Here is an 18,417-nt window from a genome sequence, read left to right as displayed (position 1 = left end):
GACACCACTATGGCGACACAATGACATCAATAAATTAATTTATCATTCATGATCAAGCCAAATGGACATAGATCTTTCAAACTTCAACAAATTTACAATTCAAAGTCACAAATAACAAGAATTTACTGTGCAACGGATGGGGCATAACGTCCAGTTTTACATCAAAAAGTCATATAACTATGAATAGTGGACTACCCAAAATGCCCCTAATAAAAGTTGTATATCCATGAACCATACTTGAACGATGAATTGCAAAAAATGCCCTAAGTTTTGTTTCTCTATCAGAATGCTATGTCCTTGACTTGAACAATGAATTGCCAAAAATACTCTTTAATTTCCTTTCTTTGGGAATCGAAACTAGCAGGTGGAGCTTTTTAAATTTTTGCTCTTCTGTGTGCCAGGGTTCATACTCATTCATTTATGAGCTTCAAGCTTTTGTTTCCAGTAATCTAACCTTGATCATCTAACCTCCTTTCAGGACCTTTACTTCCTTTACTTGTTGGTCTGTATGGGAATCCATTCTTGGTTTCCTCTCTCCCTCTTGATTTTGTCTCCTATTGTTCTTCCTTCCTCTCTGCAATCCCATTTTTGGAGTAGGTAATATTGGTATGGCACATAAGGCATTAGAGGGGTTACTTATATTATATCACTAAAATTTAATAGTAAAATGCATCCATAATTACTTACTAAGACCAAGCTTTTCTATAAGGCATTTGGCCAAAGAAGAAGACGACGATGACTAAGGAACCATCGATAATGGTACCTATTGTCAAAATTCCTCAAATGGCGGTGACAGCGATAGAGTAGCCTTCGTAGCAACTCATCCTTCACTCTACAACAAATCTTTGTTCAACCTTTCATGACCTTGCCGAATCAAGTAGCTAAACCTGTTAAGATTGTCGTTGCGTCTGGGATCTCTACTTTTGACTTCTAGTGCCTACGCTTTAAACCATTTGATTGTGGCCTATTTGAAAATAACATATTAGACCTTTAAGGATGGCACACAAGATAGAGACAGAGTTGACTCTTTATTAGTGGTTTTATGGTTATGTCAATTTTTAGTTTCTAATCGGTCCATGGAACCTATAATTTTATCACCGACGGAGCTTTTTCTCTTGAATTGCATTGCCTATACTTTGTTAGGTGTAAAAGAGAACTTGATCTAATAGGATGAACAAGCCCTGAAAGCTCTTTTGTATAGAGAAAGTAGAAGTTGCTGGCCCTTTGGGTGGAAAATTTTCCATTATCAAGAAATCACCATCGCCGACATCAATGCTTCTTGTATTCTTTGATTTTTTTTTATAATTTGATTACACAATTATATCAAGAATTATTTGTTTTAATTCTATTTTACGAGCTTAAATTTACAAAACGACTTCATTGAGGTGTGATAAAAAAAATTAATAGTTTGATTGATCTAATTAGGAATGATAAAAAAAAAACTTGGCATCTAGGATTAATTCTAATGATTTTACTTTGAAAAAAAAATCATTATACTCCCCATAAAGACCATCAGTTCTAGAAAAATTGAATATTGTCACCATATTGACAATTTAATATGTCCTAGTAAAAGTTGATATCCTATAAAGTGAGGGGTACTGTGGTTAATGACAAGGGTCATTTTTACTTCTTAATTGTGCACGAAAGGCTGCAAATGACTTATTTTTATTTTTATCCCCAGAGCATCCATGTTAGGAATGGGGAGTGACCACCTAGGAACGAAGGAGAGGAGAGATGGGCAAGATTAGTGAAAGTATACCATGCTTAACTCACAAACTTTATATTTAAGTTTATGAGCCCTTCTTCTTTATTATATATTGGTTATTAAGCTCAAATTATTTGATGTGAGACTTCCCATACATGCTTAAATTCACTTACACTTGGATAACCTAACCATCTCCCTATAAGTGTAAATCCACAAGCTCCCTATATTAAAGATGTTCCAACACCAAGTCCCTATTTTTTAAGGCCAACTTAATTTTTAGGCTTCAAATAGTGTAACGTCCATAAATCCTTGTTAAAGCAGGGCCAATTTCATCTTAAGCTTCAAATGTGTGGGCAATAACATGTTCATAAGTCCCAGATAAATCTTAGCTCTGATACCACTTGTTAGGAATGGGGAGCAACCATTATGGAATAAGGAAAGAGGAGAGACAGGAAAGATTAGCTAAAGAACACTACATCTTAACTAAAAACTTTAAGGCTTAAGTTTATGGATCCTTCTTCTTTATCATACATTAGTTATTAAACATAACTTTATCTGATGTAAGACTTCCCACACCTACTTAAGTCCACTCATACTTAGACAACCTAACAATCCATAACGAAACCTATTGTAGAGGATTAATGTGATCATGTTCTACATGTTTATATTGTTCGATTCAATTGGGTTCAGTCGAGAATGATCATAAAATCGACTTTAATAGCCACTACATTGGTGCTACTGTGTGTATGGGACTACTAGCAACGACATGGAGCATGTATAGCATCAAGAAATTGCTCAACGACGCTGTGTAGGGAGCTCATGAAGATTTCACGTTGGCCCTCAAAAATGTCGCCCTCCTCATCTATCTTCTTTATCTTCTCTTTCTTCTGCCATTCTCTCTCTATCAAGTTCATTAACCAAGTGGACATCATCATCAACTCACTCTCTTTCAACTTCATGCTTCTCTCTCTCTTGCTCAAGATGCTTTACTTCAACCAACATTTCTCATGCTTGATTAAACCTAGGGGGATGAATTAGAAGGAAAGAGTGCTTCACTTCTCTCTTATAGAATTGAACTCATGACTTGTAACAAAGTAAAGCCAACATGCTCCCACCAATAAGCCACGAGTTCAATAAGAAGGAGAGAAGGTGAGATAAGGAGAGACGAAGATGAAGAGAGATATATTTATATATTATTAAAATACATAAAAATGGTGGGACCTATTATATAATATTTTATAATAAAAATATTTAAAAAAATTAAATGTGAGGCCCATATAACAGGAAAAGTGTACAACTTAACATCAAGGTCAAGGGCGTGGCTAACAAATTTTCTAAGGTTGAGGGAAAAAATTAATCTCAAGTTAAGTTTAAGATCACTTATAACCTTTTACATATGATTAAGGAATAAAAATGACTCTTAACCCATGATTAATGATTGTTGTAGCCTTACCTCATATACTTGAAACTTTTTGGTAATAATTAGTAGACAGGAGTTAGTCTAGATAATAGATATAGAGTAGTCTTTTTACAGGTGTATAGAATGGAATGCTACAAATGGTTTTGCATAGAAGTTGCAATTTCATTTAATCATGGTGGTTAGTCCTTCTTCATTGGGGCTTAAATTAAAAGATTCTGACATTGTGCACTATTTTGAGTTTTTTTTCTCTTCTTTTTTTTCCGATGTTCATAATTGTCTCTTAATTATGGAGGATAGACAGAAAGGTTTATGCGTAGAGAATTGAAAGACCACTTATTATATCTTTCAAGAGTCTTCTCATTTGCCTTCCTTACTCTGTTCACTATTGTAAATTGTTAGGTATATAGTAGCATAGTTATGACCATTGGTTATTGCCAACTCTCTGTTGTAGTTTGTTTTTATAGTCCTTTTCATTTTCTTAAATTTCTCTCATTTTAATAGAACAGTGAATGGGAATAACACTTTTTGGAAAATTTGCAAGAGCATAAAAGAAGCAGACTATCGGCAATAATATTCAACATGATATTGTTGTTGTTGGAGGAGGCATGGTTGGCATGGCTATAACTTGTTCATCAACAAGGATGATCCCCTTGATCCAAGAGTTAGCACTGTAACTCTTGCAACGATATCCTTTCTCTAAATTATCTAGTCATATTAAATTTGCAATAGTTGTGGTCTTGATTTTCCATTCTTTGCATTTCATGAACTACATTCATGAGTTCAGTAAAGTTCAGCTTCTTGCTTATAACTTTATTGCCTAGTATTTTTGGAATGTGCACTAATAGTACGCAAGTATAATTGTTTGTTGTATCACTATTTTTGTTATCTATCACATGTTGATCATACTCTAAATAAATCCATGGTATTTTTTTGAGGCATCACGTGTAATACTCCAATGAACTTGGGGTGTAAAATCTTTAGCATATCAAGATATCTTTGCAAATCTTTATGATTCTGTCTGGTCTTCATTTTTATCATGTGCAACTGAAACTTGAAGCGTAATTATTTTACTACTAACCTATTATCTTTCAGGATGTTAGAGATGTTGTGCTCCTCCTCATGCGGATTAATGGGATCTATATTTGGGTATATAGTTTGTTAAATTCGTTTGTTGGCTTAGAATTATGGTGTAATGTCATATTATCTAAAAGGCAATGAGACACTTCTCATTTATTTATTACTAATGTTATCATATTTGATATTTAAAAAAATTAGTTCTTTACAATAGAATTCTTATGTTTAGTTTTATAATTTCTATATATCAATTTTCTTAGTTTCTCATCGTCATCATCATCTTTGAAGTTACTATGCTAATTTCTATAATAAAAAATGCCCATTAAACACTTTCTTTTATAGTCTACGTGATAACTCATTATAGTTTTATAACAATAAGCAATTTACAATGTTATAGGACATGATTACTTATTGTCTAAAAAATATAATATGAATTCTATTGCTAAAATTTTTAAGAGTATAGGTGCTTTATTTACTAGGCATGATTTTTTTTTGGTAAGGGGATGGAGCTATGTTTTTCAAAACATTAAATTACAAACTAATAGTCATTTTTTATTTATATTTATCCTCTTAACACGTCACTAAATTATTATGGTCCAAAGACATTAAATAACTCATTTGATATTTTATCAATAAAATAAGACATTGACCATTATAAGTTCTTCTTTACATGTGATAAGTTTGGTCATATGCAAATGAGTTTATACACAAAAAGGCTTAAAGAAACTAATCCATGACATCGGTAACAAAGCATCATTAAAGACAATCAAAATGAGATATTTGAGAATATTAAAAATGGACTTTTTTTTTGTGATGCACCTTACATTGATTATTCGTTTATGGTTTGTACTTTTTTCAAAATTTGTTATGATTATGTCATTTACATTTATCATTTAATTGGTTGCATATTAATATAGTCCGGTTAAAGATTGCATACCAAGTAAAAAAAAACTAAATAAATAACTCATAAATATTATTGATTTTGAATACATAGTATGTAATAATAACAATGCTTCACAGTATGGCTTATTTTATAAGAAGTAATTTTAAGAATACACATAAACTAATTTAATTAGATAATATCTTACGCACAAAGATGAATCTAGAAATCTTTCTGTAGGTGTCATAATTGAAATTTTATCTAAATATGAGGGTTGACAATAATTTCTACATTTTTTTACTCATAAAATTTTACTTATTTTAAAAGCAATTTTGGAGCATGGGTTATGGCTCCCTTAAATTTGTCACTGCTCATGCATGCATCTCAGAGGGGGTAGGATACTAGTTTTAATTTTATATGAGATTGGTGCCACATAACAGTGGATAATTCTCCCTTTTCTTTTTCTTTTCTTCTCTTTCTAATTTTGAACCATGAGATTAACATTTGGTTAATTTATATTTGAATATTTGATCTATTATAGAACATTTCTTTTTGTTCTTTTTTTTTGCATTATTAAACTCTTTAAATTAAATTTCAATATTTTAAATTTAGTTATTTATTTTTATGATTTAATTTTTAATAATAATTTTATAAGGGATTAAATCTGATCGATTTAAATATTGATTTAATTGTTAGAAATAAAAATAAAAATAAGGATAAGAAAGGAATAAAATATAATCTCTTCGACCAACAACTTATGAGGTAAACTAGTAATAAAAATTTCTTGGCGTTTTAGCTATTTGCAGGGATAGCTCTCTAAAAAATGAAAGAAGTAAATATGAAGAAGAAAGTTGTGCACGTTGTCTTTAAAACGTGGGCAGGATTTTTCTTTAAGCTTAATTCACCCCAACCTATATATACCAATCTTTGGATGCTAGTTGGATTGATAGCAAATTTTCTTCGAAATACAATGAAGAGCCCTAGGTATGGTTTGCACTACCAACATTCAAACAAAGACAATAACAGTTTTTTACAAAGTAATAATCTAACATTATCTTTGGTGCACTCCAAAAAAAAAAATAAAGGCAATGGGTTTCAATATATAATTTTTTTTTTATGTTTCGAGTGAGCGATGGTGAGGGATATTTATAGATATTGAAGTAGTACATTTTAAGTAATAAAATTCTTCTTAAAAGTTATAGTCGATGTTAGTTCATAATCTTTATATTGTTCATGAATAATCTTATATTAATTCATAAACATTCATATGTTGGTTCATGAACCTACCCAGCTTAATAATTAATATCAACTTAGGGTTATTTATAATAACTTTCCATGAAAGTATAAATCCTTCTAATATGTGGAATTTTCTTGAAATACATTTTCTTTTACCAACTGATACATTTTAATTTCATAACCCTCTAAAGGTGCCTTTAGAATTTAGAAAGACATGATTTTGGTAACTATAACTCTCTGTATAGCTTTTCATAAAAAAATTTTAATTTATAAAGACATGACTTTTAGAAAAGTCATCTCTACTCTTATCACTTTGTAAGTCTCATGTTTTTTATAAAGGTGTCTAAAAGACTAGAATCTTGGAATCAATTATCCTATGTGAACTTGTGCTATTATGCATAGAAAAAAGATATTCCAAAAAAAAAAGAGAAGGATTTGCCACCAAAATTGAATATGACTTCTCTCACATTACCTAATTTGACCACTCTCCACTTTACTTAATAAGACTCACAATAGGCTTTAATATTGAGCTTTTCTTCACATAGGAAGGGAGCTCAAACCCAACAAAAGTCGGAGGAAAAAACCTATAATTGAATCTAAGGAATAAAAAGTGAGAGGCTAAATTACAGTAAGATCTCAGGAGAATGAATCAATAACATTCATGTCTTCTATAAAAAATTTTAAAAATTGAATAACAAATATTGATATTTACAAACTGGAATTGCGAACAAACATGACCAAGAAATCTGAGAGTAACCAATATGATCATGTTGATAATAATTAGCAAACATTTTTACATAATTATTGATATTAACGATGATGGACTTTTTACATGCTTGGTTAATACAAATGGGCTTTTTTCTATAATACTAAAACTAAAATGTTCATGCACCTTGGATGGTGGATGACTTATCAGGTGTAGTAACAGAAGTATCTTGCTGTGATAAGGGAGTCACCAGTGGTTCTGTGATCTGCTCATCCAACTTGGAAGAATGAGGTCCTTTTGTGTTGGGGTACAGCAAATAGTGCTGCCACATGAACACAAGGTCGAACAACATTGATACCTGCAATTTCTCATATTCCATTCAACAACAACTTGGTAAATAATTGCCATATAGTACAGTTTAGCGTCATGAATGAATATGCTGCAAACTTCAACGTACTAGGTGTTTTTAAGTTCGGGAAAATGCATACGTACCAAAGAGAGCAAGACTTTTCCAATGTTTCCGTACAAGTTGACCCAAGAATCTGCGATCAGGAACAGAACATCAATCGATTAGTTACAAAAACCATAAGTTGATTATAAAAGTCAAAAAGTTGAAATCGATGTACTTTGATCGATGGACTGCATAATCATTTGAGCGTAGCTTAAGGTTCCTCCAGAAAATCAAGCAGAACATAACCGATGCTGAATCCTTCCGTGCTCTTCCTCAAATAATTCATCAACGCCTGCGTAACCTTCCATTATTTATTACGTACAATATACCAATATCGCTTTATTTTCCATTTGATTACCACAAAACAAAATAACAACCAATGCTAGCTAACCTGGGGTATATATTTGATGGCCGTCATACACACTTGAATGGAGCTGTAAAAGTCCAAACTCATATCTCATTAGCCCAGCAAATCAAAATTCTCCAAATCACAAATCTTTCTTTGTCAGTTTGCATGGTTATTTAGTAAGTGAAGCGCGATATAACTGGCACGCATATTCATCTCATGCATATAATATAGTATCAGTTTATTTTGATACTCACATCAGAATCTTGTAACTTGCCTGAAGATTGTACAGGAATATCGGAATCAAGTACATAAGCAGAAATGCAGCATTATAATTTTGAAATGTGTGTGTATGTGTGAGAGAGAGAGAGAGTTAGACACACGTTAAGATGGAGAGAAACCAGAGCCAAGAGTGAGAAGGCCAGGCCACAAAGCAACAAACGAAACACCCAACCACACCCCACCAACCATAATAATGGTGAATTTCGACAGCGATTGATTTCCTCGCTGCAACACCCCCAAAGAGAATGCAACAGATTAATAATAGGTTGAACCTGTATAATCCGGATTCTTGGACCAGCTAGGATCGATTAAGCTTAAGGTATGTGCTTACGTCGTAAGTTGCTATCTGCAACAGGGTGAGCAGTGTCAAAACGACAAAGTGAAATGATAACGCCACGTCGTTGCTGCTACTGGTATCATCTGCCCAAATACACACCCCACCATAAGCTCAGTAATCAGTATGTTCAATTCAAATTACTATTATAATCACATTTCTCATCACTCCATGCCAAAGCAATCAAAACCCACATACATTCCCATTTTTTAGCATTTTTTTAATTCTGGGTGCGTACAACAGGTACAAGTATTAAAAGAACAAATATGCGTTATACTGTGTGTGCATATGTTGCAAGTAGGTTGGATGAGTATTAATTACTGCTAAAATTAAATTATCATGGTGCTTTTTTTTTTTTTTAATAAAGAAGATATCGAATTTCATGTTTAAACGACATTGACTCTGGGAAGTCCAACCAGTTTTCCGTGTTCGTTTTTATTTTCTATAATTTACTCAAATTGATTTCACTTAAAAATCGCAGAGTACTAAAATTTAATTTTTTGCTTCAGTTATTATCAAAAGTCAGTACACCATTTCTAACAGTCAGGCGTGCCTTTGGAAGTTGGGGTGGGGGGGAATTTTTTAGCAATTTTTGTTTAGTTCAGCAGGAGGCTAATTATAAGGAAAAATTACACTAAAGTTTCATATAAAAAAAATTATTATCAAGAAACTTCCTAACATTTAAAAATACTCTCAAATTTTAAATTCTGTGCATTTATAATTAAATTAAGGATATTAAAAATTAGACAATGATCATTTACAATTTGCAAACACTTCCCACCCCAAAAACCTCCAAATTAAAAAGGAACAAAATAGGGAAAAGGAAAGAGAGGGAAGAGAGAAAATTTATCACCTCTCTCCTTCAATCTTTCCAAGCAAACAACATTTCCCCTCCCTTTCCCTCAAACGAGTCTAAAAAGAATTAACAAAGCCACTTATCCCTCGCATTTCATTTCCCCATTTGGTTTTTTGAGCATCTGGAAAAGATTAAAAAAGAAAAAAACTCAAAAGTTTAACTCGTGGAAGTTGACTCCTTAAGTTTCAGTTATTTAATTGGTTATGAATGATTAATTTTTTTTTTTAAAAAAAAGATAATAGGAACAAAAGATAATAGGAACAAAACCATGAGGAGCCAACCACTTGTTAGATTATTTTGATTGTTTTAAACAAGGTTCTTCATTTTCTGTTGAAATGAATGGGAAAAGGCAGGAAACATGTTCAAGGAATGTGAATGAAGAGATGGTGGAAGAAGGGGAAAGACCTGGTGAAATCCATATTTGGAGCGGTACTGGAACTGGACGTCGGGACTGAAGTACAGGCAAGCGTTGTAGATGAAATACACGGCGTGCTTGGTATTGTTCATCAAGGCGTAGTTGAAGTTCAGACCCACCACGCTTTTTAAGAAAGTCGCAACAAACTCGGATCAGAGTTCGAAACAGGAAACTGAATGTGAATGAAGCAGTGATTGGATTCATACCTCTTTCTTCGGAAATTCAAGAACAGCTGGGGGTATAAGCAGCTGGACCAGAATGCGAAGGCCAGCCATCCACACGCGTCGTATGCTCCTTCCAGTATCGCCGACTTCCATGAAACCCTTCCATCTTCTCTCCCGTACCCTGATTTCAGCTATCACGGCTAAGCCAGGGGTGGGGACGCACCACTTGAAAGTTTATTAGGTTGGATTATCATGAAAATTTATAATTTTAAATAAATCCTCATCCTTCCTATCTGAAAGACAGGTATTTGTTCGTCAGCCGCTAAAATTAGCCCACTTCATTTTCTCATTTTTAAAATCAAAATATCCCAACTCTGGTCGAGCCTGGTGGCGTGGGGAGTGGGGACCTTCAACGGATTGGAAACATAAAGTGCACTCCATCTTGGATATGTAGCACGTCATAATCTACTCTTACATAGCCAAATCATACTCTTTGTCTTTCAAAGAAATCATGAGGATTTGAGGAAGCGACACCATTGTCATCACCGTCCGATAGTCCTTGAGTTTATCGGTAGCATATCACACCAAGTCACTGCTCTGTTTTTCTTTTCTTAAATTCACATTTCACTCATTAGATCTGAATTCTGTCTGCAGAAAGGGACAGCGTATCTCTTTTATCCACTTGGACGGCTTTCAAAGGTTTCAGTTGAGATGATTCTGTCTTTCATCTGTTTCTTCTCGGCCAAAAGATATGATTCTATCTATCTCCTCAATGTATTTGGAGATGGAGAATGAACACGGGTGATTTGCTTCTGTTCTTGCAGACATCGTTGTTAGTTTTTGTAATTAATATGGTTTCTTATACATACATACATACACACACACATATATAATATATAACACTTGAGAATGAGATGATTTCGATTTTTCATTCAATATTTTTTTTAAAAAAAAATGCTCCTTGAGTTTCTGAACCCAAAGCCGCTGAGTGGCATCAGCCATCCCCTCATCCTCGATTCCTTTCAAGCCTATGTAGAAGGAGGAAGATACAACGTTCAAAGAAACTAGAAAGTGTGCATTTAAAATCCACAAAAAGCAAGCTTCAATTGAGCCAGGCCGAACAACACAGAATTGAAGCTGGGCCGACAAGAGGGAAGGGGAGGAGGGGACTCCTTGTAAATTACACGGGAACTACTGATCAAAAAGCACAGCTCTCAAGTCCTCTCTACAGTCAATCCCCACCCTTGTAGCTTGTATTAGTTTCCAACAATATGATGGTGGCCGACTCGTCATCTTGACCTATAAACAGATTCACATCCAACTCAGGCAAATTACATGGCCCCATAAAATGAAATAAACTAAGAAGCGAAATAAATGAAAAATAATGATATAAATATTACTCACACACACATCAGTTTATATATATATATAATATATATTAAAAAAAGTCATTTCCCCATCAGGTGGCCGCATGGAAACACTGTAAGACTGTCAAGTGTATGATGCAGGGTAGTTATCCAGCCAACAATAATCGAATGGTGGGTTGCATTGGGTCGAATGCATGGTTATTTCAAAACATTTGCAGATTTATTCCGATCGTCAGCCGGGGTTATCACCACATTCAGGGGGAAGCAAGTTCCACGAGTAAATGATTTAATTGCGCAAACCATGATGAATCAGACAGTAGAAACTCGCGCTTTACCAACTCCCAACTTGAGCTTCTTGATGTTTTGAATTTGCTTTCCTGGATTCAAGCCCTTTGGGCAGGCACGAGCGCAGTTGAATATGGTATGACATCTTTACATTTTCTTGTTGCGGATATGTTGGCAAAAAGAGGAATAAACAAATCCGAGTTTTTCAATTATATTCCTTTTTTCCTAAAGGACATTGTGCATAGGGAGGTTATGGAACTAAATCCCCAAACTCTGTTTAGTTTCTTTTTGTAATTGGGCTTAGCCCTCTTTATTATCCAAAAAAAAAAAAGCTACGACATCGGTACAGCTTGGATTCATCGTTAATGGCCTCCAATCGCTCCTGTGTGAACTCTTCATGACTGTCACTTATCCACCTGCGGTGGCATCACAAGCCATATGTCGCTCTTGACAACCACTCAACCAAAATAGAAACAAAAAATATTCCCCTCTAACAAATTTAACAAATAAAAATTAATCATGTCCATCTTTGCTAAAATCCGACTAAACTAACTGACGTCTCTTGTTCAAAACTATACGCAACGTTCTGATTATATATATATGTATATTGTAAAAACTCTTCTTTCGGTTCAATTTCAGTCCATCAAGTTAAACTATACGGCTATGCATAATATTTATTCCTTCGAAGAAGTATAGTTATTTACCGTCTGTACAGTCACGTCCTTAAAAAATAGTCTCCTATGGGAGCTTAACGTTGGTTTATTTGTTTTTCTGGCAGATTTTTTAAATCAAAATCTTACATTTCACGGATGTTAACTTCACTAGCAGGGAGTTTTGGCAATCTGTACTAAATTCAGAAGAGCTGAGTATAAGTATAACTTCTGAAACAAGAGAGGGATCAAGTATAGTGTCTTCCAATTTGGATCAACTAGACATAGAATCCATATAAAACCTGAAGGTAAGAATGAGATGCGATTCGATTATGAAGTACGCTTGGGACAGAGGTACCAGATCCAAAAGTTGTATATAGTTTTATCTCAAATACGCACGCAGTGAATCAGCATGGATTCAAGATAAATGCGATAAAAAGTTAAAAAAAAGGGAACAAAAAACATAGGAAAATAAACTTGTGTACAACTATGTGAATTATATGTATGACCTCAAATGCCTGAAATAACAGCAGCTTCAAGTTTTTCTGCGAAGTGCTAAACACTAAATCTTACATAAACATGCAATAAATTCGACGAATTATTTGCCAAACTTTAACCTCCAGAATCCAAATCCAAATCCAAACATTATAGAGTACAGACTGACAATGCCAGCAAGAAAAGAAGAGCTACTATCAAGATGCATGTTAAAGCAGGGCAATTGTCTACTTTACGGAATAGGCCAGATAATTAAAATCAGAATTAAAGATACACAAGAGTAGAGACTAAGTTTTTGCAAGGGTAAAAAAAAGACCACTTTCTGACTTGCTCAAAGATGAGAACTCATAAGGCAGAGAATCCTGCCCCATTTTATTTGTCTCCTTCAGTTTCTTCAAGAAATAAGAGGCTTTTCATGCGCTGGTCAGGACTATAGCAAATATAACAAAAACTTTTTCATAAAAAACAAAGGAAGAAATACGTTACGAAAATATAGAACCAAAACGAAATCTGCAAGAGTATCAATTTACCAACGGGACTCGGTAAAAGCCTATTCTTTGAATCCACGATTCCGCTTATGATAAAGTAAAACAAAGTCTCCAGTTCTTTCCTACAGATATGACAGAGAACTGAGCTCAAGATATGTTCTTTCTCGCCGTCTTAACGTGCGCACTTGACCAATGAGAACCTCGACTAGCAGCATACATCAAGCAACCTAAAGTCAAGCTCGTAAACAACACAATAAAATCCATATAACATGGAACAGACAATTCATGGGATAGAACAAATAGTATACCGCGTCGCTTATAGACTTAAAGCGATTATAGCATAGCCACATTGCGTGCCCGTTGACTTAAGAATGGTCAAAGCGTTAAAGCAGCCGTTACCTGTTAGCCTGGAGTAAAGCGGCGGGACCGAGATAGGACTCAGGATTCCACCAGTAACTGGGGCATGATGTGCTACAGCATGCGCACAATATGCACTCGTACATCCCATCAAGCTTAGCCCTGTCTTTTTTGCTCTGGCACGGGAGGTGAGTTCTTCCTCTTCAGCCACGGTTCAACACTCTTGTATTGATTGTAGAAATTGGTCATATCCACCACCAGATCCTTGATCACAAACATATGGGGTAGTGGAGTAGTCGTGGAGGGATTTCCAGGAGGTATCTTAGTCAAGCAAAGCTAAGTCCTTGCAACCGTCGATGTTCATGGCGCAGGAGCCACAGATCCCCTCGTGGCAAGGCAAGACCTACGAAAAGTGAGCGCGGGATCGATCTAGTTTTTTATTTTGATCAAGGCGTCGATATTTTATAATTTTTATAAATTAATTATACAAAAATACTTTGACCAATTCATATTTAAAATCTTTAACTTACAATTCTTTTAAAAAATATTTTCAAAAAATACATGTTAGAAGATTATTTTTATTTTTAATATTAAATTTGAACCATCTATATTAAATTTAAATTATTTAAAACAATAATATAGCAAATTTATTAATAATTTATAATAAATAAAAATAAAAAAACTTATAAACTTAAATTATTTAAATTAAATTTAAACAATTCAAATCGCAAGAGGGAAGGGGAGGACCCTCCCCTAGCACCCTTCATTCCTTGAATCCATTAACATTTTAATTTTAATTTATAGAAATTCAAACTTTAGGATAAAATATAAAATTCAAACCTTTTATTTATTTCCTAACACACTTCTTTATTTTTATTTTTTACTCCCTTTATTAAAAAATGTAAGATATTTAAAAAAATAATAATAATTATACCTTGAAAGAAATGCTTTATATTTTTTAACATTTAATTTCTCAAAAAATACCTTACATTTTTTAACGAAAAAAAGTAACTTTTAAACCTAATAGAAGTTATTATATCACGTTAAAATAGACACTAATAACTTATGTTGCATTCAATATAAGTTAATAATGATATTCTAAAAATTTTATCCATGTATTTTTTTTTTGTTATTACTAGCCTACTTTGGATGCCCCATAAACTGTTGCGTATTTTTTTTTAATATAATATGATAATTTTTATTAGTAAAATGGCTAAAAAATAATAGTAGGAAAATCTGATATAAAAAAATTAAAATATTAAAAAAGTTCATTTTAATTTTTTGAAAATAAGAGGTCCTGTGTAACTACTTCAAACTCGTGACGAAGATTATACATTCAAACCCAAACTTAATTATTAAATTACAATCAATCTAAAATTATAAAATTTAAATATTCATTTATTAAAAAATAATAAATTGAGGACCCTTTTAGGCTGAAGGGCCGATATTTTTGCCGATCTTGCTTCAACGCCCGCGCCCGCTTTCCCCGTCTCTATCGACTCGTTCCCCTCCCTCCCTTTTCGTCCCCCACCCCGCAACTGCACCATCTTCCCCTTCCCTCTGCCGATGCAGCAATACGACGGTCTTTGATATTTATATTCACCAATGGCTTCGGTAATTATACCTCTCTCTCTCTGCATCGCTTTGTTTTTAATGCACCTTCCATTATTCTCCATCACCCTCTTCATTATCAAGTGCCTCTTCTCTGATTAGCTTTTATTTTTGGCACATCCCGTTGTGAACGCCACTTCTACAATTCAATTTCATTGCGCTTTACATTCTGTTACTCCCATTTGAATTATCAAAAATATGAGCTAAACATGATATAAAAATGTTACATGTGAATATTGATAAGTCACGGTCAATTCCGTTATAGCTTTAATTTCCTTGCTCTTCAATCATTCTCGTGGCAATAGAAAGTCAAATAGCTTGAATTGCTTTCTTCATGTTGGGTTCATTTGATATGACAAGCCGCATCAGCCCTAAGCGAAATATGTCAGGGATTGTTCCCCATTTATCATTCTTTCCCCAAATCCTACTGCCCCGAATCTAACACGAGCGTAATTCTTTTTTGCTAATAACAACTAGGAAAACTAGAAAATTCATCCAGAAGAAAATTAATAATTAAAGAATATCTCTATTGACTGGTTCAAGCGATGCAAAAGAGTTGCCAAATGGACAAGCGAAGCTAGAAAAGCAATGTTCGCTGCTGAAAGTGATCAATGTATCAAGGAATCAATAATGCTTCTGATTAACTTACACCAATAATTGGAAATTAAGAGATAAACATCCAATATGGCTTACAGTATGAGCGCGCGCGCAGCATGGTTATGGTTTTCAAACGTAGTTTTGAAGTGCAGGAAGACAAAGGCCGACCACTGCCAAAATTTGGAGAGTGGGATGTGAATGATCCTGCTTCTGCAGAAGGATTCACAGTGATATTCAGTAAAGCGAGAGACGAGAAGAAGGGCGGCAATGGCGGTGCTGCTGGTGGGAACGGGCCATCTCACGCCAACAACGGTTATAAACCAAATAGTTCCCCAGATTTAACGGTAAACTTCTTTCCCACAAACCACAATACTAATCATGGTTCATATGTACAGATGTTTCTCTTGTGGGTTTGTCATGCTCATACTCATAACTCATAGCTCTTGTTAACATATCTGGCTCAACTTATTGATTCCTTCTGGTTTTAACTCTGTAGAACAAGTGGTTTTGCTGTTTCTAAAATTCTTAACCGAATTGGCATTGGGGACCCAGGGATGCATAACGAGGGACACCACTTGAACATGAACTTCATATGAGCCATGGAGCTGGAGAGTGAGGAGAATGTTTCAATTACCCCTCAAACAAACACTAATGTCTCTCACAATTTGAAGTTGAAAGTTGAAACCCCTGTTTGCCCCCATCATTTTTCTTATATTTGGTCTGCTGTGGGAGGGAAACGGATAATGACTTCCTTCGTATTAACTTCTTCACCCAATTATATATGTTGCCCTTGGCTTGTTATAAAAGAAAGCACATTTTCTTACAATTATAAGCAAAATTGCTTGTAAAGATATTGTGCGTGTATGCTGCGTGCCCCCATATATATATATATACAGTCAAATTAAATATATATGAACTTGTAAGAACACAGAAATGAAAAATTTTTAGGTAAATTGAGTGTGATACTTCATTTGTGATCTATTCTATAAAAACACATGATATTCATGTGGTATTAAATATAAATTAATTTAAATATCAATGATCATAGCGAGAAAAAATGCAATAAATTAATTACGCATTTTATTATGAGAATAAAATTAATTAAAATAATGTCACGTAATAAGATTTTATTTAAATGACTTAAATTATTTTAATTAAATAGATTATAATGACATGGTGCAATCAATTTAGTTAACAAAATTTTATACAGTAACACCCAACTTTGAGAAGAATAGCACTGAAACTGAACAGCCTGTCAATCTAGGTTTTGGCATCGTTATTTCAAGCTAGAGTAAATTTTTTCGACAAAATTCATCCCAAATATGTTTATAAATTGTCATAAGCATGATTTGTAGATTTCTTGGCTCTGATTTAATTCTTGGTAATTTTAGCTTGTTCTTTTGGATTCAATTCTTTCTTTGAAGCCCTGACACATTCGCAGAGAATATGAGATTTTTGGAAGACTGATTCCCTCTGACTTCTGTTGTCTGTTGATCGCCACTCGATAGACGGAATTCGCGTGGTTTGCTGGCTTCTGTTTTGCCTTGTTCCTTTTACTGGTCAAGAGTAGATTACAGAACTGAATCACTGATCCAAAAGTTACTCACTGTCCAACACAAAAATTGAAATTTTGTTGGTCCTGAAGCTAGAGTACATGATGCTGTTTTTTTTTTCAATTTTATTCTCATTTATTTATTATCATTTGAATTTTTAGAATACAATTTATTATAATTATTAATTGCAAAGAATGATGAAATTAAACAAATTATATATTTTTCAATAACTTTAAGAATGTAATTATCATTTTTTAAAAGACGTAAAATTGACTAACTTCATTTAATATTAAGGACATGAGAGAGTGAGTAATTATTCTTCAATATATTGAAAAACATATGGAAGGAACGACAGGGGAAGGACGGTTCTTCATATGCGAATGTTTTGTTTATTTAATTTGTTTGGTGCTAAATCTTCGGTGCATGAATGATCGATTAGAACAAGTTATTGACGAAATATAACAATAATAAATTCATAAAATACTAATGGGTCTGAATCTAGTGAAAGAAGTTAATCCCTACCGACGTAACGAACCGATATTTAAATCCTTAATAAAAGATATGTCCATATTTAACGTTTGATCATGTCTCAAATAAAATTTTTTTAATAGAAAAATGCCAATGAGCAGTAAATAAGATTCAAAAAACCATCCAAATTAAATACAGAGGAACATGTATATATAAGAATGTATCGATGATCAAACACGCCAATAAAAACGAACACTGGTGCTTATAATATTAGGGAATCAAAGAATCAAATCAGAAAGATGCGCGCAAAATTATTGCAGGCCGATGGGCCAATTGGGCCGAGTGGCATCTTTAATGAATGAATTAGTTAATTTGATAAGCTGCCTAAAGTGCCTGGCAATGTATCATTTTATTCTCATGCTCTGTTGTAATTATCACCAAAGTGGCGCTGCCTTTCTCCAATTTATCATCTCGTAATTTATTCATGAAAAAATAGCATCCTGCTCGTAAAAGAAAAACAGGAATTGTACGAATTTAATGGACAGTTCGAAGACGTTGAAAGCATAAGGAAGTCATAATGGAAACGTCAAATTTAGGTTAACCACTAGATTTTCTAGTTTAGCAAAATCCAATGTTTACGTCAGGTGTTTGATAGGGACAGGGCAATCATTAATATA

General features: G+C 33.7%; 1 protein-coding gene and 2 pseudogenes across 2 annotated transcripts; 1 reads left to right on the top strand and 2 right to left on the bottom strand.

Annotated features, from left to right (window-relative positions):
* Positions 1–6,960: 6,960 nt before the first annotated feature.
* LOC129295546 (cystinosin homolog) lies at positions 6,961–10,023 on the bottom strand (annotated as a pseudogene).
* A 1,077-nt stretch (positions 10,024–11,100) lies between these two features.
* Positions 11,101–15,058, bottom strand: LOC129295548 (succinate dehydrogenase [ubiquinone] iron-sulfur subunit 2, mitochondrial-like; annotated as a pseudogene).
* Positions 14,997–16,590, top strand: LOC129295542 (protein NOI4-like). Of its 2 annotated transcripts, none has more exons than XM_054934064.1 (3): positions 14,997–15,125; positions 15,872–16,063; positions 16,272–16,590. In XM_054934064.1, the coding sequence occupies exons 1-3, from the start codon at positions 15,117–15,119 to the stop codon at positions 16,296–16,298; spliced, it is 228 nt and encodes a 75-aa protein (XP_054790039.1). In that variant the 5' UTR covers positions 14,997–15,116; the 3' UTR covers positions 16,299–16,590. The 2 variants fall into 2 exon arrangements, with proteins under 2 accessions (XP_054790039.1, XP_054790040.1); XM_054934065.1 differs by having other exon boundaries at positions 16,216–16,590.
* Positions 16,591–18,417: the final 1,827 nt, after the last annotated feature.

This window comes from Prosopis cineraria, unplaced genomic scaffold (genome assembly GCF_029017545.1).
Source record: "Prosopis cineraria cultivar Desert tree isolate PC_DT_omini unplaced genomic scaffold, ASM2901754v1 PC140, whole genome shotgun sequence".
Lineage (NCBI taxonomy): Eukaryota > Viridiplantae > Streptophyta > Magnoliopsida > Fabales > Fabaceae > Prosopis > Prosopis cineraria.
The sequence above is the reverse complement of the archived record's forward strand: the minus strand, read 5'-3'. Positions and strand labels throughout refer to the sequence as shown.

Excerpts from the sequence above, each read along its gene's own strand:
- LOC129295542 (XM_054934064.1), top strand. Across the intron at positions 16,064-16,271 it reads ATAGTTCCCCAGATTTAACG|GGATGCATAACGAGGGACAC; the intron begins GTAAACTTCTTT and ends TTGGGGACCCAG.